The sequence below is a fragment of the Pagrus major genome, chromosome 20 (assembly GCF_040436345.1).
Source record: "Pagrus major chromosome 20, Pma_NU_1.0".
NCBI lineage: Eukaryota > Metazoa > Chordata > Actinopteri > Spariformes > Sparidae > Pagrus > Pagrus major.
Genome location: NC_133234.1, coordinates 3,831,598 through 3,859,271, shown reverse-complemented (window position 1 = coordinate 3,859,271; position 27,674 = coordinate 3,831,598). Strand labels below are relative to the sequence as shown.

Sequence of the window (27,674 nt, the reverse complement as noted above, 5' to 3'; positions counted from 1 at the left end):
TCTTCCTCACGATCGTCAGTATGAGCTCTCTGTTGGAAGCGAAGAAAGCGGATGATGATCGGCCGTGGTCTCTCTCCATCAGTTGGCTTGGCCCTCAGCGTATGGTGCGCTCTGTCCAGCTCCGGCGGCGTCCTGAAAGAGTCGTCCTGCAGCAGGTCGACTAGAAACTGTGACATAAACACAGAGACCGCTCCACCTTCGCAGCCCTCTGGGAGCCCGACTATACGTAGATCATTGCGGCGGGAGCGATTTTCGAGGTCATCGGTCTTTTCGGTCAGCTCTTTATTCTCTTGCTGTAGTTTTTCCACCCGTTTCTCCAAGCTTGTCAGTCTATCACTGTGATCCGTGAGCGCCTCCTCCATCTCGGTAAAACAGGGTTCATAGTCGTCAAGTTTTTTACGGAGTGCATCCAGGGATTGGTTAATGGGTGCGAGGGAAGCTTGCATTTTGGAGGAAATGGCAGCGCAGGTCTTCTCCAACTCGGACTGAAGTGCAGAAATAGACAGGACCTCCGTCTCGGCGGCAGGTTCATCCATGCTGTTAGCCAGCATGCTAGCTCCAGTCGCAGATTTACCTTTTTGAGAGGTTGCTTTGTTTTTTCCCGACATAGCTGGGACTATAACTGCCCTAATGTTTGCTCACTTCCAGTTACAGTCCACTCACAGTCGCCATACCGGAAGTTCCAGAACAACAGCTTCCTGTCCCATCAAGTGTTCGACAAGGTATCAGAAGAGTACCTCAAAGCTCTCTCAGAATGGACTTGGAGCCATGAACGTTGCAAATAACTCTAGAGCAAGGCGAGAGCCCGCACTGAGTGTGTCTCCTGTACAAACATGCAATCCCAGACAAGACAAAGCAGTTGAAACCTACACAAGAGCCACTAAGGAAGCAGCGAATGGTACAGTCTAAAATGGAGGAGTGGTGAAAATACAGAAAGAAGGTGACCAGGAAGAGCAAGAACAATTGGAAACTTCACTTTACAACAAAATGACTGAGGCCTTAGGGCCACAGGTGGTACTTCAGGATATCTGTGTTGCACAAAAAGTCAACAAGCTAGGAAACAGCAACTCAAAGAGGCAGAGGTAAGCTGGTACACCTACTCCCAAGAACGTCCTTTCGTCATCAAGGAACTGAATGACAGTTCTGTGGGAGAAAGTGCAGAAGGGGCACAAGGAGGTTCAGCTGCCTCTCCCTTCTCCTTCCTCAACTCTTCTCCTCATCTACCCCAGCATCCTTAACCCTTCAAGAATCCTTATACCCTCTTAGGTTCAGAACCTGTGCAGGGATAACTTGGGCATTCCCCTAACTATGGACCAACTACACTCCTACCTCCAAAACCCTCTCCAATACTTGAAAACTCAATCAACTGACTCAATGTCCCCCATTGGTCCAACCCAATGTGATCCATTCTTCGATCATAGAAAGGCAGCTACTGGCTCAAGGAACTGCCAGTCCGGTTCATATCCACCAACAAACATATGGAGATGTGATTCACCACAGGCTGTATTCAGTGTCTGTCAGCCCACAGCCCACCATTAGCCAGCCACAGAGTAACTCTGTTCACCCCAGAACTAAGTTACCATAAAATAGCATAAAAGGTTGTGGCACATGACTTAACTTCTTTTATGACTCAGGTTTGATCAGTTATAATTACTATAAACAAAAGTAAAAAGTAAATCCAATTTTTACAATTTTCATTTGGATCAAATTGATATATGTGTGAGTTGGATCCTGACTTTTGCCACCTACAGTAGAGTTGTTCAATCGACAATCAATCAATCGACTTGTGGACAGAACACATCTAATATGTCACTGTATTAAAAGCACATGTGTAAATAATACTGTTTACTTATGGCAACAGTATTATTTATCTATTGCACTATTTCAATACATTCTGTCTGGGCTTATGTCGTTTGACAGTTTTGAAAGTTTTGCAGCTAAATTATATGCTTAAAGGAGCAATATGTAAGAATCTTATTTTAATAATTCAAATTAACTAAAATTATCAACAGAATGCGAATTAAAGCTATTGTCTACGATCTGAGAAAGATTTGAAAAAAGCATCCCCCCCCACACACTCTGTGCTCCTTAATCCCTCCCCTCCGAGCTCGTATCGCTCTCCCCTCGGAGCCTCCCGCGGCACACCCCCTCCCGCAACAAGCACCAAGAGCAACAAGCCGGCCGGCAGAAACCAAATATAGCGCCAGCTTTGAATGCAGACTAACGATGTCGGATTTACAGGTAAAGTTATTACAATGCACGTTGAAACTAGCATAAATTTTGTAAGTCATTACAATGTCCACAGCTAAGCTCCACAGCCAAGCTAGCGTAACGTCATTAGCATGTTACAGCTATGTTACGTTACAGCTAGGTAATAAGTTACTATTTATCAACAGCTAAGTTAATCACTTCTAAAAGTTATTGAGGGCCAAGAGACTAACAGATGCTGCCGTCAGCTTTAATCATAACGATCGCTTCCACATTGTGGCTGAAAACTAAACCTGCATGAGCCTCGGACCAGCTGTGTCCCAGCTGTTGTCTGAGTAGCACCAGCCCGCGACACAAGCGTGCCCTGTAAACCGTAATCTCTTGTTTATGACAGATAAGACACACAAATACACACATCGTAACGCGTATATGATAATCCATCATATTGATTTAGCAAAGGCTTCGTTGAAAACAAATGGACAAGACCGGAGAGGAGGGTTAGCAAAACAGTTGAGTAGTGACCGGGCAAGAGGTTGTTATGGAGAAATAAATCTGGACAGGATGAATGAAACCCCAACGTGAAGCGGAGGGGTTTCATTCATCCATTCATTCATCTTACTTGCATTACTGACCAGGAGCAGGAGAGTGAGCGAGGGGACAGCTAGGTAATAAGTTACTATTTATCAACAGCTAAGTTAACCACTTCTAAAAGTTATTGAGGGCCAAGAGACTAACAGATGCTGCCGTCAGCTTTAATCATAACTATCGCTTCCACATTGTGGCTGAAAACTAAACCTGCATGAGCCTCGGACCAGCTGTGTCCCAGCTGTTGTCTGAGTAGCACCAGCCCGCGACACAAATGTGCCCCGTAAACCGTAAACCGTGCGGGCCGCATGGCTCCTATTGGTCAATTTCTTTTCAGTTTTGCAGGCGCTAGAGAGAATGGGTTTATTTGGTTCCTTTTACTCTTCACATTGTGTAGGTTGTACTATTGGGCCATAACCACCATCTAAATAATGTTAATAATAATGACCAGTCTTTCAAATCGTAGACCATAGCTTCAAGAGCAGATTTGACATTATGATCCCTATTCATTGTGTTGCAGAGATATCTACTGAAGTTAGCATGCCAACCAGCTAGCCCTGTCCCATCCCAGTCCAAAGCCCCTGTGCTAGCGGTGTGAACACCGCTGGCTAAGGGCAGCTCAACTTAGTAGCAATTGGCAGTTACTCTTGTGATATGCTGCCCCCTAATTGTTCAGAGTATGAATTTGACAGGTGGCCAGTTCTTACATATTGCACTTTTAAGTGAGATGCACATTGCTGAGTTAAGAGAGGAAAATGATTGAGAAAAACAGTGATGTCCAATAGGAAGACATAATCAAAATCAAGGAAACATTTTTATCTGCTGAGGCAATAAAATTAAAATTTTAATTAATATCATAGATTTTATAAATGACAGGTTTTCGGGTCTTTGAAGTGGGGTGTTACAATGGGCCTCATGCAAGAAGCGATATACTACGGAAGCGCATTGCATTCACTGGATAAAAAAAAATTAGCCACCTTATCTCATAATTACGAGAAAAGATCTCGTAATTATGAGATCAGGATGTTGTAATTACGAGAAAATATCTCATAATTACGAGATCTTTTCTCGTAATTAGGACATCCTGATCTCGTAATTACGAGATCTTTTCTCGTAATTACGAGAAAAGATAAAGAAAAAGGAAACGTCTGTAAATCCTCTCTCAGTGGCAATGATGGCGCTATCGCAGTTAATCTGCTATTATTACCTTCTCGGTTTGAGACACTGGGAAATACTGATGTTTCTGAAAAATGAGGATGGTATTAAAATTAGTATGTCAACACTGCGCAGGCATCTCAAGGCGTTAGGATTGTTCAGGCGGAAAGCCCAGTCTGACGTGCTGGATGTCGCTCTGTTTCTGCAGGAGCAGTTGAACCAACACGGGATGCTTCATGGATACAAATTCATGCATTTGAAATGCATCCAATCTGGTTTGGTAGTGACTCAAAGAACTGTGCGGCACCTGTTAAAAATCCTAGATCCTCAAAGAGTACAGCTGAGGCAACGGAACTGTCTAAGAAGACGCCTGTACACAAACCCAGGCCCCAACTTCTTATGGCATATCGATTCGTACGACAAACTGAAACCTTATGGAATATGTATTAACGGTGCCATTGATGGATTTTTGCGTACGGTCATGTGGCTGCATGCTTACACCACAAACAGCAACCCCATCAGGATGTCGTAATCACGAGATCAGGATGTCCTAATTACGAGAGAAAAGATCTCGTATTTACGAGATCAGGATGTCGTAATTACGAGATCTTTTCTCGTAATTACGAGAAAAGGGGTCTATTTTTTTTTTATCCAGTGAATGCAATGCGCTTCCATAATATACAAGCAAATGTTCTGTTATTTTTGTTTGTATTGTAACCCGGGTCATAAATACCTGTGCAGTGACGTCACCATCTTGTGTCTCTCGCGAGATTTTCGTGAGCCAATCAGAGCAGCCCTAAGGCTGTATACGGCAGTAGTAGCAGCAGCAGCAGGTAGAGTCAGATTGTGTGAGAGAGCGAGCGTGTGGGCAGCGGCGTGTATCTGTGGCGTGAAGCCAACGGACAGAGCTTGACGTGTCTGCGGCCGCCGATCTGGGTTGAGTGACTGTATGCTTGAGTGAACAGCGGAATTGGTGAGTGCTGTGTTGTTGTGCTACATGCTAAGCTGCTACTTCCTGCTCTGATTGTTGCTCTTGTAATGGTGGTACAGGTTTCTATGATGTGATGTGTTTACGAACGTATGTATAAATGTGTATGGGTGGAATGTGTATTTAAAGTGTGCTTTAAACTGTGAAGCCCTGCTATTTTTAGCGGTTAGTGCGGGCCGTTAGCTTAGCCGCTAATACTAATGTTAGCAAGCGGAAACGGGAATGCTAACCCTAACCTGGAAGTGATGTCTTTGCCATGTAAAAATATTAGTGGTATTAAGTGAATTCAATATTTTATTTCACTTTATTCACTATTGAGCTTTTTGATATTTCTAGAAGTGACACAGCTGTGATTTATTTATTATGTTTGATTGTTTAAAGTGGGCCTTGTGTTTATACAGGCCAGGTTTTCCTGAGACATTGATGGCGAGCTAGCGACCAGAAGGATCCAGAAGCAACGTGTCTGCCTGAGTGGTGGGACACCAACGATAGAACTGGGTGCTCTTCTCCATTCATCCCTCACACACACTCTCACACACTCAATCACCAGCCCAATCCCCTTTTCTCCCCCTGTCCTGGACAATTCATACCCACACATCTCACACAGACTCTCTCTATCTTTTGGGGTGGACAAGATCGGACTATTGGGACTGGGGCAGCAATTCGTTGTATTTTTTGATGCTGAGTGTGGTCTACTATTTGTGTGTGTGACTGATTGATGCTATTGGATTCATTGAAGTATGTTCCCTGATAACATTTCTTTTCTTTTCTTTTTTTATTTAGAGGTGCAGACATAGTCTACCCAAACTATCAATTTAAAGCTTGTGGCCAACTGTATATTCTGTAAATAATCTATTGCTTATTTTTCACTTCTGACTAGCCTAAACATTCTTTTCACCTCGGCACTTGCTACAGTATCCAAGATTTTGTCTTATTTTGTTAGTACTGATTGATTTCTGGGATTCACCAATGGCTTTCTTATTTTTGCTCTTCTCTTTGGTAAGAGAAAATTGTAAGAGTGGTCGAGAGCACTCTTACCAAGAAAAGAGAAATTGTCCACAATTTGTTTGTCCAATGCAGAAACATATGTTTTAAATTATAGGAACATAAAAAAACACATAATATAATCAAATTTAGATTATCTGCTTATATGTTTCAGTGGAATTTTAATCATTGGATTGTGTCATTTGTGGTTTAAAATACTATTGGTCAATTGATCCTAATTAAGACTATAAAAACCCTGGGATGATTGCGTGCGTTCAGCACCTGAATCATGGCTTACCTACTGCTACTAGATGCTTTGGCAAACCAGGCCTTACGCAGAGAGTGAACAGAACTGTTTTATGAGACAGATGAATGGCTGCTGAATCATTTCAGATAACCTGGAGCCTAAATTTAGGCGAACATGCCAGTCAAATCCCGTGCCTTCACACCTCCTTCGTACCTCCAAGTACTCGGCGCACAGAGATAGGAAACAGGTCAGGCTCTTCACAGAGTCGTGCGCTTCTGAGAGTACTGAAAGCGATAATATCATTCATGCCCCAATACATATCATTCCCGTACACTGCTAAACAGCATGTAGAGATTAAGAACGCTTATTTTGCTGTAGCGCCAAATATCATTGGTGTTGTAAATTGCATGCATATACGGATCAAAGCACCCTCTTCAGATCCATTCCCATTCCTCCACCTAAAGCTGTATCAGCTTTAGGTTGAGGAATTGAGAATTATGTCAAAATAATATATGATGCAAACTGCCACTTTCTGAATGTGGTGGCCTGTTGGCCAGGGGGAGCACACGACTCCTTTGTGCTGCAGAATAGTTCCGTGGGGATACGTCTGGCTCAAGGAGCTGGTGGAGATGGGTCGCTGATTGGTAAATGATTTGTAATTCTAAAAACTACCATCCAGTTTAACTTTTATGAAACTCAGTTTGATAAAAATGTAATATAGGTGACCAAGGTTATGCCCTTATTCCATGGCTGATGACCCCCCTGGCAAATCCCCAGACCAGACAGGAGCGCTCTTACAAACACTGTGCACACCTGCTCCATGGAGCGCACAATCCGAGTGCTGAAGATACTGTGTTTTTGACGTTCCTGTAACGCCAATGCTGACACTGTGGAAGATCACACATGTAAGATTTATTGTTTTTTTTTTTTATTAACAATACCTCAAGTTCACTGCTGCTGACATTCTCCCTTGTCTTACTGCCCTTTTATGGTGGCATCTCTCCAATCGCTGTGCCAGTGTCGGCTGTTTGCACACTGCACAACACCTGCCCTTATATGGTGGTTAGTGGGCATTACCTATGCTTATTACAAACAATCGGCCATGCGCCTCCAATTTATGATCAAGTGGGATTCATCATTCAGCACACCTGGGTTAGAGCTAATTTGGATGGTAAGAATGTTTGGTGCATCTGGAGGTGATTTTTTTTCTCTTGGCAAAAAAGTAATAGAAAATATAAGAGAAATTTAAGAGAATGTTGCTCCATGAGGCCCAATGTTTTGGCCTCAGTTTTGAAGGGATTCAAAGTTCTGCAAACTAACAGATATCACTGTGCTCGCAGCATTCAATGCCCCAAAGCTTCAAGTCATTTTTCAGCATAAATGGGGAGAAATCCCTAAAGCTTGATAAGGCTTCATCCACCTATCTCTAGCTCCCTGTCAGCTTACAAGGAAAGATCCATCGTTAGTTATTAGCAACACACGCTTGTCCTACACCTTTCACATGCTGTGAAAAAGGTTGTCACCATTGGTGTCTTAATAGATGTTGTGTATCATGACTTCCTTTCACTTTCACAAATTAAGCACAGATTTCATGCTTGTCCACATTAACATGTGTAAATGTAGCCTATGCATCTCCGCAAAAAAACAAATCCATCTAGGAAATTCACAGACACAAGGCAGCTCAGTGTGTCTATCTAGACTGCTGATATTGCTGTCTTTAGTTGGTCTTGCACGTTCTGACGACAAATTATCAGACTTTAGTACCTGTCAATGAACACAATGTTATATAGAGACATCAGACATGATTGCTTGTGTCAAAGAAGACATTCCCACTGTTCTGTCCACTTGCACATTTTACTGTCAGGTTTTTGTTGAAGCACCTTTGAATTCCTGAAACAGGTTCATGATTTTTTTTTTTGTATTTCTATATGAAATTTATATACAGATGCAGCCACCTTGATTTTCCTCTTCCAACCAAAGGCCTTTCGGCTGCCAGTTGACTGCCAGCCTGCTCCCAGTTGATTGCCAGTCATTGGGAGTCTCCCCCTCGTCCTGGAGGTGTGGCTAGATAATGCAATACGTCTTTCTTTCAGCAAACATTTATGAGCCTTCTTTCATTGTTGTAAAATATATTAGAATATATAAAACTCTAATGTCTACTAACAAGAGCATGACGAGCATTATTTATCACTTCTGGTCGATGAAAAGAAAAGTACCTTGGGGTTGGCATCATTCTCATTTTTGGCAACAAGATTAGATAAAGTCATATTCTGTTTCTCTCTAAATTACAATGTGAAACCACATAATAAATAAGGAATAAAGAATTGACAATGTGGCTGAGCAACAAGCACAAATGTCAAATTCTCTTAGAGCACCTAATGTCTGTGTCACCGGCTTGTATACACAGTAGCTTTCCTAGGAAAACACTGAACAAACTCTATAGCACTAGACAGAAACTTGCATTTAAACTGTAATTTTCATATTTTATGTAGAAACAAATTTCTAACACATTTTTAAAAAAAAATAAATTACAAAACATAATCATATATTTTTAAAAACATTATAATAAATACAAATCTTTGAATATAACATATATAATATATATATATATATATATATATATATATATATATATATATATATATATATATAATATAACACTTCATGGGATTTGTAAAGTTAAAATACAGGCAAAACAAAAATCAATTACAATTCTCCTACAATTCTCCTCTACAATTTTCCTACACAAACACATGCTTGCACAGAAAAGTTGTCTAGAATGCCATGCCTATGCCATACTTTGATTTGAAATAATTCCCATGATTCAGATCAAGTTGAATTCAGCATCTCACACTGTCAGCTGCTATGTATGCATTTATCGGATTTCATTGTTGGGTGACCACAGTTAACCATATTGAATACATTAGCCTGTCAGACAATACTGACATGACAATCAGGACATTTTACTGAAAGTGATGGCTGTGAAGTGTCATGAACCGTATTTCACCAGTAACACCATCCACAATGACAAATAGAGCTGAGTATATATAGAATTATAGTGCTGATATAATACAGAGGTTTCCCTTTCTTTTCATTCAATAATATAAGCTAACATTTTTTTTAATTGTGAACCTTGTCTAAAAACAACCAACAGGACAAGAACTTTAACTAAATAAAATTCTGTCTAAAACGATCACATTTTGAGATTGAACATTGATTCTTGACCTTTGAAGCATAACATGTACACATCCAGTTAAACCCCTAAACCCACCACAGGCAAATGGAGGACAATGAAGTCGAGATCTAGGTCAAAGTTAATTAGAAAAGAACATGGTATCTGAACAATGGCGCGGCAGAAGAAACAGGTAGGCAATCACAGCTCAGTGCAGCTAATGTTCAACGTATGAAGTTATTGCACAAATTAGAAATGTAAAAACATGTTAAAAGACAAGTTATTTTTTGCAGCTGTTTAACGTTAGCAAGGTCAGATGCTGCGTTTATGTTAGTCGTGTGTGAGTGACAGGTACTACATATGATATTGTACAAATAGTAAACGCAGTATTTAGCACAGGGGTTTTTGTTAAGGATAAATGTTACTAGCTGTAATACCTACTGTTATGTTGGCAGCTCATGTTAACTAGTGTTAAACTGGCTTTGATGAGTGTGTGTGTGTGTGTCTGTGATGAAGGATAGATAACGTTATTTGAGTTTGTACTGTTTTTAATGAGTTTGCTACATTTTACATAGTATCTTCTACCAAAGTGTTACAACATAGGTTTAATCTCCGTCCTCTCCTCAGCCTCATATCTCTGTATGACCTAATAATTTGGAGCCAGGGTTTATACACGATTCAGAAACTGTTTACCAGTGTCTGCTCTTGTGGAAACAGGGAGACTACTCCCCTTTCCTCATTCAATACATATTAGCCCCATTCACACTGCCCTTTCAGTGTGGGAATCATGCGCACATTCTCCGCATCGTCGTCTGTGTGAAAGTCACAGATGCAGAGAGGGGGGATAGTTTTGCTGCGGGTCTGATGCGCCTCTGGAGGTAGTATCAGAGCTGTAGCAGAGGCGAGCCGGCTTCTGTGTAAATGGAAAAGCCGAAGGCGCAGATCAGGGGTGTGTCGGTCTGATGGTGATCAGTCTGACAGCTAAACAGATCCTTCAATCATCAAATAAAAGACAAATGACCCACACTTCAACCTGCAAAGCAACGTGACAGGACCAAACAACAGTAATGTGGTAACTGGTAGTGTCTTTGGCAACTTATATGAGGAAAAAAATACCGCAGTTATACGTGGAGAAGTGTCTGTCATCCTGTCTGTCCTACCGACTCTTCGTCACATTTCTGCCCGAAAAACAGTGTCTGTCCCTGGCAAAAAAACTTTAACTCACCATGTGTTTGTCTCCTTTTACTATTGTGTTGTTGTAGTTACTGTCTTTAAAAAAACACCACGACCATCAGCGAGACTTCAGTGAACTTTCCCCTAGAAAACAGCATCTATCCCAGCGAGTGAGAGAGTCAGACAGCGTCCGCTGTTTACTGATAGTGATTATGTAATTATGTAATTTAGAGCGAAAAACGTAACTTTGACACTTTCCATGATGCATAGTGGGTCAGGATCTCAATCACAACACATTATAACTGCATCCATATGATTTTAAACAGTTGGCCGATACATGTTTAGATTAACAGGTGGACACCGGGGAAAACGCGTTGAAAAAAACCACACAGATGTCAACGTCATGATGTGTACTGTCACGTCTCTTTTGGATCCACAGCGCCAGAGTGCTATATGAATTGACACACTGGTGCAGCTTTCAGCCAGAGCTGCTTGGTTCAGTGTGAACAAAGGCGGAGAAATGGCGAGCCTTTGCTGTGCCGATAATGCAGAGTCTCTGTGTGAAAAGGGCTATTGATTCTGAATTTTTGAAATGGTTTCAATACTCATTTTCGACTATATCCATGAATCGGTACCAGGTGTGCTTTCTCACTTTCTCTTCTCTCCAACAGCAGTGTGACACACAGTGCTGCAGCATCCACATAGGCCGGCCTCCTTCCACTCCTCTGACTATGGTCAGAAATTAACTTAGATGTTGTTGTGCATAACACACAGTACACATGCCTTATTTATATTTATCATTTAATAGAAATCTAAAATGTAATGCCCCCTTTTTTTTGTTATTTCTTCACCTGATATAGAACATTGAATAGAACATCCATATTGTTCAAGGTATTGTTTCGCAATTAGAAGTTTCAGTATCATGACAACACTACCTCAATTACAAGGCCACAAAAATAATGTAGTTTAACATGCAGGTAATTGTGCTATTATATGAGTGTGTACCATACAATGTAATCTAAAAATGCATTTTTGTATTTGTATTTGGTATGGCCCTGTTACTTTGGTGTATTGAATTGCAATGCTAAATGTGTGTATACAGTGTAACTGTAAAGTATGGAAGCCTGTAATGGCCATACGCACAATTATTTATAATGCCATTATCGCAGAATCACAAGTTAACTATTATGTTATCTCAAGAAAACATAGATCATTTTCTTTCTTCTTTTAATGTAGCAAAACAGCTGACTTCTCAAGATAACAAGATCATTTTGGATATGTGTTGGGTTTAGGAGTTTCAAAGCAAACCATATGAACTTTTTACAAACTTTTGCCATTTTTTGAACCCTAACCCTGTTGATTTTATATGAGGGTTTTACATTATGGCTATTGTAAGGGATAAGCATAACAATAAGATTGTTACATTTTGCTCATTTCCACACAGACTTTTTAGAGTGACACACTTGTGAGACACTTCAGTGATTCCAGTGACTTCTGTAAAATGCTTGAATCATCTATTCTGTGTAGAGACAGGGCAGAATAAAACAATAGTCTTAGATGAAATGATCAACTCAAGGCAGATGTGTTACTCTCCAGTGGGCTACAACCTCCTGTTGTCATAGGGAAAAGTAAACTACTACACTAGTGGGTGTTGTGAATGGTATAGGCTAATAAAGTCCACTGTGGCTCTTGCTGAAGTTTCTTCCATCTTTCTTCCCCTGTTAATATGTTTCTTTTTCAACAAGGCAAGTTTTCCTTACTCGACTAGAGGGTCTTAGAAAAGAGGATGTTGCTCACTGTACAGATTGTAAAACCCACTGAGGCAATGTGATTGTGATTTTGGGCTGTATAAATAAATTAATTAATGATTTGTGATCTCAACATAAAAGCTTTAAAAATGACTGCATTGTTGTTATGAGCTTTGTCAGCTGGCAAACATTTGATTTAAATCAGAACTATATGATAACATAACAAGTTCACAAGATTATGAATCATGCAGTTCTTGACTAGCTAAAGACACATTTCAGTACCAAAAAAGGTATTTAGGTTTGAAAACGACCCTGCAAACTCCACATAATAGAGCATGTGGCTCTGCATGTTACATTCAAAGGATGACTTCTGACTATAGCTACAGCTGGCACTGATACGATTTCTCTCCTGCATGTTTCTTCATGTGAACCATCAGGTTTCCTTTCTGAGCAAAGGACTTGTGACATTCTTGGCACTGATATGGTCTCTCTCCTGTGTGTATCCTTGTATGATTGACCAGGTCTGACTTCTGACAGAAGTTTCTCCCACAAAACGGACACTGATATGTTTTGTCTTCTGTATGGATCTTGATGTGTCTTATTAAAGTCTTAGTCAAGGAGAAACATTTAGTGCAACAAGGACACTTGTAGGGTTTCTGTGCCGTCCCTGCTTCAAACTGAATGATGAGCTCAGTGGATTTTCCTGAAGGTCTCGTCGGCGGGAGGTTTTTTATGTTGAGATGTTTGGGCTCCATCTCACCTTCAGCCTGTTCACCTGGATTCACTGAAAGGAGCAGCTGATCATCTGTGATGTTGTCTGATAGTCCACCATCAGCTTCACCTGGCTCAGTTTTAATGTGATCAACTGGAACTGCAGCCGAGGCTTCTTTATCGATATCAGCAACAGTCTGGATCTGGTATAGACACAGGGGCTGCAGAGACTCCTGATCAAACTCACTCTTATCATAGGGAGTGATAGTGAGAGGAAATGTCTTAATGACAGACTCCTCCTGTCTGGAGTCCCGCTCTTCTCCAATCTTCCTGCCAGGTGTCAGGTGAATATCTGCCTCCACGTTTTCACTAAAACACCGATATGGTTTCTCCTCAGTGTGTTTTTGTCTGTGAAGTAGCAGACTGTCCCTCTGCTCAAAGCTTTTGTCACAGTCCTGGCACTTGTATGGTTTGGCGCCTTTGTGTGTCCTGGTGTGAATGATGAATTCAGACTTGTGGCAGTAGCTGCGGTCACAGAACTGGCACTGGTACGATGAGGATTTGTCCTCCGGATGCCTTTTGAGGTGTCGTACCATTGTCTTTTTGGAAGAAAAATCAGCCAAGCAAACGGGACATTTGAATGGTTTCTTCACTTTGAGAATATGCAAAGGCATGTTCAGGTCACACTCCTGCTTCACATCATCATCTTCTATATCAACCAGTATCTCCTGGTCACTTTGATCATTATCACTGGCAGGAGAGGAGTCTGAATGAGTGTTGTTCATGTTGGGACTGTCTTCTGTTTGCTCTGATGTGGTGTTTTCTGATTTCCAGCTCACACTGATGTTCACACTGGCAGCAGGCTGCTTTTGACCAGACTGCATCTTCACATCTGTGGCAGACATCTGGAGAGAGTCTGAAGCAAATGACAGGACACCATTTATTTCAAAGGCTTTCATGAATTGGATCACTACTGGACAATTTTGAGGGGTGAGTTGTAAAATGTAACTGAACCATAAAACACGCTAACAGCATGTAACTGGGGCTGCAACTAACGATTATTACCTCCAGGATGGGTCTCAGCTCACAATAGACCCCATTAACTTTTGGTGATGATCCAAATAATAGGACGGATCGAGGATATTTTTTCACACTTCCTTTAAATTTGGCTTTTTTTTTTTTTTTTTTTTTTTACATTTTTGTTACTTTCTCAGCAAATAATGCATGGATCTCAATGAAAAAAATCAGGTGCATTAAGGTGGCTGCTATCTGTGAGTGCGTACAATTTGATATGGATCCAAATAAAAATCTGGATCTAGCAGATTTGATATTGACATGGCTTGATTGAATTAAAGGGGACTGTTGGGCCTTGGCAGAGGCATGCACACATCTGCGATTCTAGTTTTCATTATTGGTTAATCTGCCAGTTATCTTCATGAATAATTGTTTAATCAATTGTTAACTGATTAAGTGTTTTTTTTAAAAAAAACAATCAGGAAAAATTCTCATCACAATTTCCCAGAGCCGAAGATATGTCCTCAAAGACTCAGAATGACAAAGAAAAGCAGCAAATCCTCACATTGAAGAAGGTGGAACCAGCACATTTTTGACATTTTTGTCAAAGAAATGATTGAAACGCTTAAATTCAATAAATCAGGCTCCTGCTCTCTCTGATCAGACTCACTGTGTTTTAAATGCACCCAGATTCACCATTAAGATGTTGTCATTAACATCTTTTTCAGTTTTATTTCAGTTTTGATTAGTCAATCAGCCAATCTAAAGTATATGTAATTATTCAACTAATATGATAATTGATTAATCATTGAATTGAAAAAAAAAATGACTGTAAAATTTGCTGGTTTCAGCTTCTTAGATGTGAAATGAATGCTGCTTTTCTTTGTAATTAATGCCAGTAAACGAAGCAGGGTTTTGGACTACTGGTTGGACAAAAGAAGAAATCTGAAGAAAGTGCATTTTTCCGCAAGGCTTTGACCTTTTAAAGACTAAAACAATTATTAATTAATTATGAAAATAATCTGCATTTAATTGATATTTAAAAAATCCTCAATTGCAGCCCTTAACTTCTTATTACCAGGCTGCAGATACAATCAATATTTAACAATCACGACATCATCAGACGAAACAAAAACACAGGTTATTAATATACTGTAGGTTACTAGGTAAAGAATGTTTAAAAAGTGATGTTACTTTTGTCATTTACTTACAGAAGAGTCATGTTTTATTGACAACATCTGTAACACATCCCGTGTCTCCTTGAATTCCACCTGAGAATGATGCATTCCAGTGCAAAAGCATCTGAAAAATGAACTTCTCTAATCCAAAGTTAGCTTGTGAATACAGTTTTCTCCTCCTTTATAGAAAGCAAACGTGTGATAAACTGACCTTCACTGTGTGACTTAGCAACATCCAGCAGTCTGCGGTGGCTGTCCACCACCCACTTTGAACAGGACATTTCCTCTTCATACTCGATGATGGTTCTTTCTACAATCTTGAAGATCTCCTGGGCGGCTGCAGACAGGCACTCACTGACAAGTGCTCTCAGCAGCTCCATCTTTGCTGTCTTCACCATGCTGAAGTGCTCTCCACAGTGAAAGCTTATAAAGTAGACATGAGCCCCTGAGTCCTTGTCACTCCTGATCGCTCCTCAGCTCCACCTAAACTTTCTGCGTCCTCAGATCCCACCTGTCTCTGGCCATGTCTGCAAACATAGCATCCTGTTGTACCGGCAGGAGACAGCTTCTGATTCAGCAGCAATAATCACAAGAGTGAACTGGAGATCTGAAAGATATTTAACAGTAATAGTAGGGTTTATTAAGATGGAAGAGAACTCGTTCAGATCTTAGGGTGACAATTCTACGAAAATAAATGAAGAGTTTTGCCTCTGAACTCTGAAATGAACTCATCCTCAACATGCCACCATAAAAAGTTACTTCTTTCTTGCGTAGCATAAAGAGACTATAACTTACATTTTGCTGTATAAACCTTTGTTGAGAATGACAATTCAATCAACCCTGAGCATTGATTTGAATTTGAGTCTGAACCTTTTATGATCCTCTCAAAGCAAAGAATGTAACTGCAGCCTGTTCACAGAGGTCGGGCAGCACTGCAAATGTCGTAAGAAAATTAGGGAACTGAAAAAGATAAATTGAAGAGTTCTGAAGATATTCAGTATTCAACTGCTATGAAGGCTTCAAGTGTAAATTGTTGTACAATGGTTGTGAATGGTTGTTAAGCTGTCTGGGGAGATAACTCAGTGCTGCATTGTAGGTGGGTGATAAGTAATGTCCTAGGCCACCTCCTCTGTTCAAAGACGGTGGTTCCAGTTTGACATAGATGGATTCTTTTACTCCTCTTTCAAACCATCTGTCTTCTCTGGACAAGATGTTCGCATTGTTGTCCTCAAAGGAATGATTTTTCTCCTTCAGATGTAAATGGACAGCAGAGTCTTGACGTGAGTCTGGCCCTCCTGTGTTGTGCCATTCGTTTATGGAGAGGTTGTTTTGTCTGTTTGTTAGTACATTGGGGAGACAAAACACCCTCAGAACAGAGGAGGTGGCCTACGACATTACTTCAACACCCACTGACAATGCAGTACTGAGTTCCCTCCCCAGACAGCTTAATAACCATTCACACCTGGGCTCACCTAGCCCTATTCCTTTGGCAGAAAAGCTTCTGAATCTTACAATGTGTTCTTAACAATACTGGGTACTCATAAAAGAAATATTGAGAAGGGTTATATTTACACACTAAAAGTTTTTAGAGTACAGCATGAAGCTGTTGCTTAATTGATTTGTTGATCAACAGAAATTTTGATAGTCAAGCAAAGATACAAAATGTATCTTGCTGGTTTTGTTCAGCTTCTCTGAAACAGGGCTCCAGGGCACAACTGTTTTGGCCACACACGTGCCAATAAAATAAAATCCTGCATGTAGCAGGATTTTATGTACATTTTACACATGTGCTGTATGTCTGTCTGTGTGTGTGTGTGTGTGAACTGCACACTGTACTGCTCCCACATTCCTTTCACACAAAGTAGCAGGATTTTATGTACATTTTACACATGTGCTGTATGTCTGTGTGTGTGTCTGTAGATTATTTTCAGTATGTAGCAGGATTTTATGTACATTTTACACATGTGCTGTATGTCTGTGTGTGTGTGTGTGTGTCTGTAGATTATTTTCAGCATGTAGCAGGATTTTATGTACATTTTACACATGTGCTGTATGTCTGTGCGTGTGTGTGTGTGTGTGTGAACTGCACACTGTACTGCTCCCACATTCCTTTCACACAAACGAGAGAAATTGTGAGACAGCACAACCTTAAAGCATTGCAGTCTATATTTCTTATCAGTTTACTGATTATTGTTATGTCCCAAAATCTAAACTTTTGTTGGTTTTATTCTTACTAAAAACTGGGACTAAATACTTGACATCATTGTTTATTCATGAAAAAGACAATATGAAAGCATTATTGTCTTTTTCATATTCATGTGGGGAAAGCTAGAACCTGCTTTCTCCTCCAATTACACGGAGAAGCTATATACAGAGACAAAAACTAAATCTACTGTAAATGTAGGTTTACTGGTGATAAATTACTAATGTTTGCAGGCTATGTCAAAGACCTGATTCATTAAACACTAAATAATACAGAAAACACTTTATTTAGGCTGCTACTGGCACATCAGATTCTTTATACACGCAGGTTCAGCTACATTTTTACACGTTAGATAAAGTGAAGTCTTGTTTAACACTTATTATATATCCTTGGTGTTGACTATTATGACGAAACAATTCCTCATGGTTTAGCTAACCGTATGTACACCGCATTGGCAAGAGTCCCTCAGAATTAAGACTTTTTGTATGTTCGTTATGTACATTTAGTGGCAACTAAGAAAACAAAAAGTGCAAGAACTTTTAACGAAGTTTGGCTGAGTATGATCTGTAGCTAACGCTTCGTGTCGGAGATAATTTACCCTAAAGAGCTAATGTAACATAACCTCAACATACTTGGAGCGGTCTCCATCTTCTGGCAACCAGAACATCGGTAAATTGAAGTGCTTACCCAGCTAACAGTGTCGCTGGTTTTCTTTTCAGCCCCTGTTGAATTAGCAGAGTTAGCTTTAGCTAAGGGAAGCAAGCTAGCTTCTTGTGATAAGAACAAAGGACTTACTGGACGACACAGGCTGTGGTCTGCTAGTTTTAGTTTATTAAGGTGCAGCCAGTTTGCCAAGTATCAAAAGTTCCAGAGCAAACTAGCAAGCTATACGTTGTAGAGTGTCCAGTCAAGTTGAGGAGTCATAATGCTAAAAACATAACAGAGCTTCTTCTTCTTCGGTCGACAGACATTGCAGTAATAACAACACCGCCGCCAACTGTTCAAATCCAGAATAGCTCCACACTTTTATTTTAGCAGATGTAGAAAAAAAAAATCAGAGCAGGCGAACACTTCAAATTTTTTATCTCAGCTTTATGTCCCCACCGCTTTTCAACACAAATTGATGCCCTTGGTGCAGATGTACTTGTACCCCAGGCGGTACTTCTGCAGGTGCCAGTTGCCAAAATTAGTAGGTAGGCTAAGCAAGAGATACATAGGGCCTAATTAGCAATGCTAATTGGAAAATGATTGAAATATATAGGCTAGTTAAAAGTTATGAATACGTGGTTGAAATAGCAAAAAGTAGCCTAATAAGTAAGCCATTAAAATAGTTATCTAAAAGTAATGAAAGAACATTTGAAAAAGAATGAAAAGTATTTGATAGCCAAATGGTGAAGAAGTTATTGATTAACATTTAAAATAAATAGCCATAAGTAATAGATTAATTAGTGAAATAGTTATCTAAAAGTTATGGATAAATAGTTAACATATATCAGTGAAATGAATGGACAAACAATTCAGTTAACAATAGTTATCTGTTGAAATAGCTAGAGGTAATGGTTAATGGAATGGCTGGCTTTAGCCACTAGTAGTAAAAATACAAACTTGGCCAGCACACTGACTTTTCTGTTGTATGAAAAATATTGTAACACTATTATTTGTATATATATATTTGTAAGTGTATTACAAATTATAATACATATTTGTAATGTGTTAAATAATATCCAGTTTAAAAATCTATTCAAATGGACATATGTGGAGCATGATGGGTAAAAGGGTAGGCCCATGTGAGTTCATCTGATAGAATAGAGGTAGAACCACTGTCTTATTATGTAGGTCACCAGAAATACCAATCATATTTACCAACATTGGAGAAAGATAGCCAAACACAGCAAATGTAATTTATTCAAATTATAGGTTTAACTAGACATGACAATCCTTGAGATTGTCTATCCCTGCATCTGAAAAATAAATTATTTAACAATGCAGAAGCGTACCATTTTCTCTTATTATCGTCTTTTATGTTTGATGGTAAAATGCATGATTTAGATTTATGGCTGCAATTGCCAGAAGTTTATTTTATGTTTATTTTGTTTGTTGACTGTAGGTTCAATGGACTCTCTGTGCATTCAAGATCATTTACGTACATCATGCAGCAGATGGTGCCATTCACTTTGCTAGTTTCTGTACTAAGCAACAGTTTCACCCTACCTGATGCATCTGATAAAACTGTGTGCACTAAACAATTCATGGGTAAAGTCACAGCTTGTTTAAATACAGCCCCTTTAAACTCAGCTATACTAGAGGTTAAAAATGTGTACAGTGCTGTAGTGTCCAGTAGTAATAATGAGTAGAAACCAGCAGAGAAATAACAGGCAGAAAATCAATAAATTGAATAATTTTGGTGGATGTTTATTTTCCAGGCCACGTGTCTGTGAGCACTGAACTACTGTGCAAACAGGAGTAATGAGAGTGATTTGTGGAGTGGAGAACAGTGGGCCGCTGCAGCGGGCCAGCTTGCTCGTTCCTGTTGTTGTGGGGTGGGAGTTTCCAGCTATACAGCTCAGGGGAAGCGCCACAGGATGTCCTTTTCCTCATTCCTCAAGGATAGAATGACTCTACATGTGTGTGTAACCATGTTTCTGATGTGTATTTCAATTAAGTTACAGACTGGTTACCATGTTTCAAATGGGTCAATATTCTGTGATTTCTATCTTTGTTTCGTTGCAGTGATGTGACAAATTGGCCTCTACAATGAAACTGACTGAACCTAAACCTGAAGTTAACAGTCAGAACGAAAAATCAAATTAGTCCAGTCAGTATTAACTGCCGTCTCTGTTTGAAATTACATAGTCTGATCGATTAGTTATTGTAAAACTTGTCAATACTGCACTAATTATCAGTAGGACACCCTGAAACAGAATTCTACAATACAACTTTTTGATCAGGTTTCACATAAGGTTGCACAGCAATTATTCATTTGTATGCAGCAGTTATCATGTTAGTATGGGTATTCTAGATTTTAGTGTAGAGCTATGGTGTTCCATGGTCTCATTGCTGTTCAAAAGATTTTCCCACCCTAATGAGGCAAAACATGTGATCAAACATTTCCTGGGAAATTTCAGGAGTAGAACAGACATAGAAATAAATAAATTATAATTCCAGTTTGTTACAATTTGTTGTCGCAAATGGCTCTGAACCAAAAGTACAATGCAAAACTGCAACAAAAGCTGTGTCCATATATTTCTGATGAACATAGCACATCAATTCTGTGACAAAGCAATGTGTGTCTGTGGCAATTTTCCTTTTAGTGAAAGAAAAAGAAAGTTTGCAGTTGTCTGATCTTGGTGAGGAAATAGTTTTAGCATCATTCCTATTCCTTACTGGAATAGCACTCAGTAGAGTGCATACCTCTACCAAGCACAACAGTCCCCTTTTGTACTCATTCATACCAGTCACATAAGTACGCCAGATTCAAGATCCATGCATTATTCCCTGAAAAATGTATGAAAATGTTGTAAATGCTTTATCTCACATAAAGATAGTGACAAAAAAAATATTTCTTGGATCTGTCCTTTATCCAGCTCCACAATATAAGATGGCAGTACCACAACACCACTAAAAAGAAGCCAGGATGAGGAACATGAGCAGTCAAACCATCAGATAGGTTGTACATTAAAAAAGCTAGATTAGCCACACTTTTTGAAAGAGAAAACCAAGCTATAGAGTAAAATTATAACCAAAAATTATCCATTGTAAACATCAATCACAGTCAACAGACCCACTTCCTGCTTCTGCTTTGATCTGCTGTGTACATACAGTTCTCCTGTCTTCTGTACATTATCATTGCAATTATTACCACCATTCCAGGTGTGCTCCCCTTCAGTTTTAAGTAAAGTTGTGTTTTTGCCGTGTTTGACATTGTAGAAATGTTGCCATGTTTCCAGAATTCAGCAAATACATTTTTTGACCACTGGGGTAATGGAACAAGCTGTAAACAATAAGCTTTTGGGGTGAACATTAGCAAAGAGTTCTTGCAGACATGTACAGTTGTAGCAACATTAGCGTTCAGTTGGAGTCATGTTTCGTTCACCAACAAATGTACTTTCAATCTCTTGTTTTAGGTCTGATTTGGTCCCCACCAACCATGTTCAGTATGGTCAATGTGAGAAGGTGAGCACATATTTTGCTGGCATTGTACACATTGTTGCTTTATTATGTTCTCCAAATGTATGATGTTTCATGATGTGACAAGGCTGTGATTAAGATCCGGTCAGGTTTAAGCACACAAACAAAGGGGTGGGATTAGGGAAAGATCATGGTTTGGGTTAAAATGACCCCTCTCACGAGATCTTTCACAAGTCTGAGGTTACCATCTTGATACCACCATTCACTAGCTATTTATCAACTTTTGCTAACTAACAAAAGCTGTTGAAAGTGATAAGATTGAATCAAAACAGTAAAGCTCTGTATAGCAGAGGAAAACAGAATTAAGTAATCATTCTTTGTGGGTTTATCACTAGTAACATTTCAGGGAAATTGCTGGTGTATTTGTAGGGACGTAAAGGGTTACATCCATCTGATGAAAGAGAGAGCCAGAGAGTGCACTTAGGGTGCAGACTTCACTGGACTGACTTAATTACCCACAATATATGGCAATAGGGACGTTACTTTGAAGTTTTTCCAGTTGCGGACCGAAAAAACTAAGAAAAACTAATTGTGAATGTGAACAATTACCTTATTCAAATGTTAATAATATTCAACCACATCTAATACAAAACTATGTAAAAATATATGGCATATATAAGGCTATAGATGTTAAAATGCGTTTTATTATTGTAGTGTTAGGGCCTGTCTATTGCCATCTTATACCACCTGACAGTCCCATGTCTTTGTAAACTTGATGTGATGACAGTGAACACATCACATTGTGGACGACTGAAGTCTGCAGAGGCTCCGTCCACAAGCCCAGAAGGTAGACATTTGGTTTAACACCTCGTTTCCACACAGTTATGTGTCCGTAATTACAGACAGATAGTGTTCAACACAAGGAAATGCACTTTTTTTATGATAGATACTCAAAGAAGATATTCACACATCCGACTAACTCAAATGCAGCTTTGATGTTGGAAAGTGTCACTTCAGTCTTGAAAAAGGAAGATCCCGAAACACTGTTTACTCAGCATCACAATTTATTCATTTTACTGATGTTTTGGTCCCTCTGGACCTTTCTCACTGTAACAATCTTCTTTCTTCAAGAATGTTCTGATAGATAGACACGCCACCGTTAACATGAAAGAAAAGATAATTTTCTGGTTTTACATCCTAGTGGAGCATTATCAAGACAAAAAAAGACCAACAATGCATGTTTAAAAAGAAGTGAGGAGGTTGGCTTGCCTGGTGCGTAGCCAGTTTTGTGAAATATTTTGTCAAACGACACATGGACCCCAAGTCGGATTCGGAACAGTGGTGTTTCGGAGTGGGGGTGTTTCGGAATGGAGGGGTTTCGCAATGGAGGTGTTTCGGAATGGAGGGATGTCCCCCAGTGTTAGCTAGCTAAAAACTTTTCACTTAGAAAAAAAGCATAAAAGGAGATATAGGACATTCATGAATCAGTTAGCTGATTCATTTATGCAAACTTATTGTGGCAGAGTATATACATCTATCTGACATCCGCCGTGAAAGTTTCAATTTTTTGAGGTGAAAAGTGAAATGTTTTTGAACAATATGTGTGAATATTGAAAATCACTAACCTAATAGCTTGTCCCAGTAATTCACTGAGAATGTGTGAAAGAGGCATATGAGTGCCCCCTTTCTCTTTACACAGTTATTTGATCAATTGTTATTATGAAATTTAAAAAAAAATGTTCTGTTCAGATTTCCCCACATTGTTCCCTCAGATGCCTTACCTCATTGGGGTGGGACCTACAGTATATGACAGTAAATCTCTTTCTGTGCTTCACTTTGCAGCAGGGATTCAGCTGGTTTTAAGTATCCCTGCTCCACTGACAGTTTACCAACACTGGTCATCAATGGAAGTGTATGAAGCTCATAGTGAAGCACCATGAAGGAATGAGTGCGACAGCTGCTGGGGGAATCCTACTACACCGGCAGATCACATGGTACACACAGACACACACAGACACACATACTCTATCCCTCTGATCCCTCCACCCTCCCCTTCCCTCTGTCTCTCACTAATGCTGTGTACAGTGAGGGAGGGAAAAAGCAGGAGGGTTTTAGAGGAAGGGGGAGGAGGGGGAGCAGCTGACAGAGCAGAGCAAGCGAGAGGAGGAGGAAAAGGAGAGGCAGTGAGCAGTGTGAGCCCAGATTACAACCAACCACATACTGAAGCAGGGAAGACAGGAGCGTGGAGGGCAGAATTAAAGGGATACAAGCTCCTCTGATATATTCTCTCCTTCTGTATCAGTTGAAAAGAAAAAAAGGGGGGATTCCAGAAAGGTCGTGGTCAGAAAAGGGGAAGGAGAGTGAGAAGAAGGGGAAGACAAGGAGAGAGGAGTACTGTATTTCCAAGAGCGAGCGTTTGAGAAGACAGTGCTGTCATAGAGGTGGAGGAGGAGGTGGTGTGTGTGTGTGTGTGTGTGTGTGTGTGTGTGTGTGTGTGTGTGTGTGTGAGCGCGTGGGTTTGCGACACATCAACGACACAAGACATACAACACTGCACTGTGTTTTTGAAGTGAACTCCCACCACACCCCTCTATCATCAAAACCCCAACATCATCTACCAAGAACCAACCTGAGGTTTCACAAACCATGCTGAGGAGCTGGAGCCAGCCGAAGTCCTGCTGAACACCATGGCCCAGGTGAGGAGAGCCTCTCTCTCACACACACACACACACACACACAAAGCATGCATGTTGGTGCAGAGCAGAAACTGGAATATAACTGAAACAGGGATATTTGAAATGCATCAACACACTCACTGGGTTCAGCTGAAGTTTCTATCATAGCCCTCGTGTTTTCTTTGTCTTTCTCTTGCTTCCTCTCACACTGTCAAGAAACATGCAGGCATTAGCCGTGTGTTTGACAGAGCTGTAAACACTCAAGGAGAGTCTTGTGAGTAACTTTGCATCTCTGCAGAACAACTCAAAGTAATTGCAACAACAGAAGAAGAAGGCTAAAAGTGGCATATGTTGGGAAGTTAGCTTAATGTCTGTAAAGTGAGCAAAGCGGGAAACTGCCGCAGGATGCCGGACCCCTGGGTGTCTGTGCGACAAATACTTTGTGCTGGTTCAGTTAATTTCAAATTTGATTGGCAATATCAACCATTAAATCACAACAAGCATTGCTATTGTGGGACTTTTACAGTTGAAATGTGAATTCTCCTAACTGTGTGTGTAAACAAATACAATGATTCTTCCATTATTATGCATATTTTTACATTGTTCAAAATAGAATAAGACAATTTTTAGACATTATATTTGTGGGTGTTTCCTATGGCGTCAGCTGACTGTGAGCCCATGTTGCTGGGAGGCATGTTGTCAACTCCTGTGGCAAGTCATACTGTACAGTTACGTACATTGATACATTTTATGTATTTCTAAGTATGCTTAGCATTAGCTATTGAACAATTCCAAATACACACCAATTCAAAGGTTAAGTACAGTATATGAGATTTCGAACATTAATACAGCAGAAAACACTATTTGCTATGTAAAGATGTAGTGGAGTAATGGTGTAATGGTGGTCTGAGTTTCTCTGTTCTTTGTTTTGATAGCTGGATTGGCCGTGTGTATGTTAATGCATGTGATAGATTCAGGATCGAGATAGTTGATTGTTGAGTGTAAAGGAGCACACAACATAAAGGTGATTGCTGAGTTTCATTCCCAGGTTGGTGGCCCACCAACCTGGGAATAAAAATCAGCAATCACCTTTATGGTGTGTGCTCCTTTACGACAAATATGACCATATTACAGTACCTACATCATTATTTACTAGCAAAAATACATGTTCCCCGGAGAACACCAATGTATGGGGGGTATAATCCAGCCCTGTTTGACCCTTGAAAGTTCCCTTGAAATGGCCCCCCACCATGGAGCAAGCGGTCTGCCAACACTAGGCAGACTGGCAGCTCTCAGTGAACACTGCCAGACGGGGATGATCAACACAGCCTCCAAGAAGATGGAGGCCAGTGTGATGACAGGGAATACAGTACTGACGTGTTTTTTCTTGCCCAATTTGGCTCCTGGCACCCCTGTGACTGAGTCAGCAAATAGGACCGCTAACTTAGCTGCACGGCTACAAGCTAACTACCTAACCTCAGCTACATTTAGCAGCAGTAAACAGTCTACACTTCAGCATTGTTTTCGGGGAACTTACAAACTCTAAAATACCATTCAGAACACCTTCAAAACAACTTTTTTGCCATTGTTGGGCCTGATACTGGCGGATAGCTAAGATTTAGACTAAGAATAAAAACAGTTTAACATCGACTTTGACTTCATGGGAACTTTGTTCCTATCAGCTTTGTATTGAAAGGAGCACTCACCCCTGCTGCTTATTGACAGTTTTACATTTTAAAGTTTTAATTTGTGAGTTCCTTTGTTGAGAGGATCTCCTTTCAGTGACCACACCTGATACAAACAATAATTTGTGCTAATATGGAGGATCTATAGTGTCTCAGTTGAAGCAGAGACTTTTGATGTAGTCTCAGTGTAGTTTTATCCAAAAATACACCCAAAGACGTCTGGGTGAAAAGGAAGAAGAGCGTCTATCATTCATTGGAAAATGAGTGAAGTGTATGTTTGGGGCTTTCAGAGGAGGAACCGCAGTGTACCAAGTGCAACAAAACCCAATGAAATGAAGAGGGGAGTATTTTGGGCTCGTCTCTATGAGGGAGAGGGTATCTCCCTGAGAGAAAGGAAGGTTGTGTATTTTTAGCCAATCGGCTCAAGTGATGCTGTTTATTCTGTCTGTGTTGTGTGTGTGTATGTGCAGACTGTGACAGTGTATGGTCAGGGTGTATGGTCTATTCACAGTTGATGAATCAGACAGACAGTAAGAAAAGAGAGCATGGGGGGTCTGTGAGGTCTTTATGGAAATGTGGATATAGAGGACAGTTTATCCTTAAAGATAGAGCAGGCTTTGAGTGTGTTAGGGTGGAACAGCTCATTCTGCCCGGCAGGATAATGGAGAAACTATGTAGTCAGGCTGAGTGAGTGTGAAAGGTGCATTGTGTTTTTGGAGGTTGTGTATTTGTGTGTGTGTGGAAACGTCAGGATATCCTGCTCTTGCTCTTGTGGACAGACAAACACATTTACTGGAACAAATATGAGACAGGTTAAAACTGATGAATTTTCCAACAATTTGTGAAACAAACATGCATCATCAGATGGGATTTGACTAATAGACCACAATGGTATTAGTCTATACTTTAATTATACTTTTATTACAGTATGACTCATGTAATGCACTTTTAGCTGATTAAATATTTATTATTGTTTGAGAAGGGGGAGACTTTAATCTGAACTGAACTTTTAATGACATGTACTGATCTGATTCCATCTAAATACAAAAGACAACATTTTATTAATAATACAAGCAGACGTATTATAGGAGTTGGAGATAATAAAAAAAAATCTATATCAATGTCCTATCTGTGTCTTGAAGGGGAATCCGATTTTTCCAACACATCCTCATACCAAAACGAATGAATAAGTAATTTGCCAGTGACTCCCAAAAACTGACCTCGCCTGACCTCCAACGTATGGTCTCAGTTTGGTTAGGTTTAGGCAAGAAAATTACTTGGTTAGGTTTAGAAAAACATCATGGTTTGGTTTTAAATAACTATGTAACATATGTAACTTCAATTACAAAGGTATATACGTACATTTTGTAGGTAACTTAAGTTATTTACATGACATTACTTAAGTATGTTAGTAAATTAAAATAACCTTGACTTTTGGCTTCACAATGGACATGAACCTGGGTGAAAGTCCTGTGTTTGTTTAATCCCCGACCTCCTTCCAATGCTGACTTGTAACTCTTTATACTACTTCTCCTGACTGCCTCCTTTGCTGGCGTAATAATTACTATGGCCACTAGAGGTCGCTGCCAAACAACAAACATAAATATGGTTCGTAATAAGTTGTTTTCAAACTCAACCTATATAGTTGTTTTTTCTGGAAACAGAACCAGATTATACAAAATAGAGTATAAATTGGATGAGAGGGTAGTCTGCATACAGAGCCCAGTGAAATCAATGGATCAAAGTTGGGATTTGGAGCCTCTTGTGAAGACAGTTAGTGGTCTTCCTACTTGAACTTCCCCTTACAGCGTAATACATGA

At 40.0% G+C, this 27,674-nt stretch overlaps 2 protein-coding genes across 2 annotated transcripts in view; one reads left to right on the top strand and one right to left on the bottom strand.

Moving 5' to 3' along the window:
• Window positions 1-11,161: 11,161 nt before the first annotated feature.
• LOC141015693 (uncharacterized) lies at window positions 11,162-18,318 on the bottom strand. Its single transcript, XM_073489843.1, has 3 exons — window positions 18,054-18,318; window positions 15,375-15,770; window positions 11,162-13,887 (listed from the first exon to the last, which is right to left on the bottom strand). Exons 2-3 carry the CDS (start codon window positions 15,559-15,561, stop codon window positions 12,641-12,643), a joined length of 1,434 nt encoding a protein of 477 aa, XP_073345944.1. The 5' UTR covers window positions 15,562-15,770; window positions 18,054-18,318; the 3' UTR covers window positions 11,162-12,640.
• Window positions 18,319-24,046: 5,728 nt separating this feature from the next.
• The window catches only part of LOC141015799 (rho GTPase-activating protein 23-like), a 101,165-nt gene continuing 97,537 nt past the window's right edge, over window positions 24,047-27,674 (top strand). The window contains exon 1 of the mRNA XM_073489990.1: window positions 24,047-24,190. Coding sequence (XP_073346091.1) covers window positions 24,182-24,190 — 9 coding nt within the window. The 5' untranslated portion in view covers window positions 24,047-24,181. The remainder of the gene's footprint in view (window positions 24,191-27,674) is intronic.

Excerpts from the sequence above, each read along its gene's own strand:
- LOC141015693 (XM_073489843.1), bottom strand. The coding sequence starts at position 15,561 with ATGGTGAAGACAGCAAAGATGGAGCTGCTGAGAGCACTTGTCAGTGAG. Across the intron at positions 13,888-15,374 it reads TGCTAAGTCACACAGTGAAG|ACTCTCTCCAGATGTCTGCC; the intron begins GTCAGTTTATCA and ends CATTTGCTTCAG.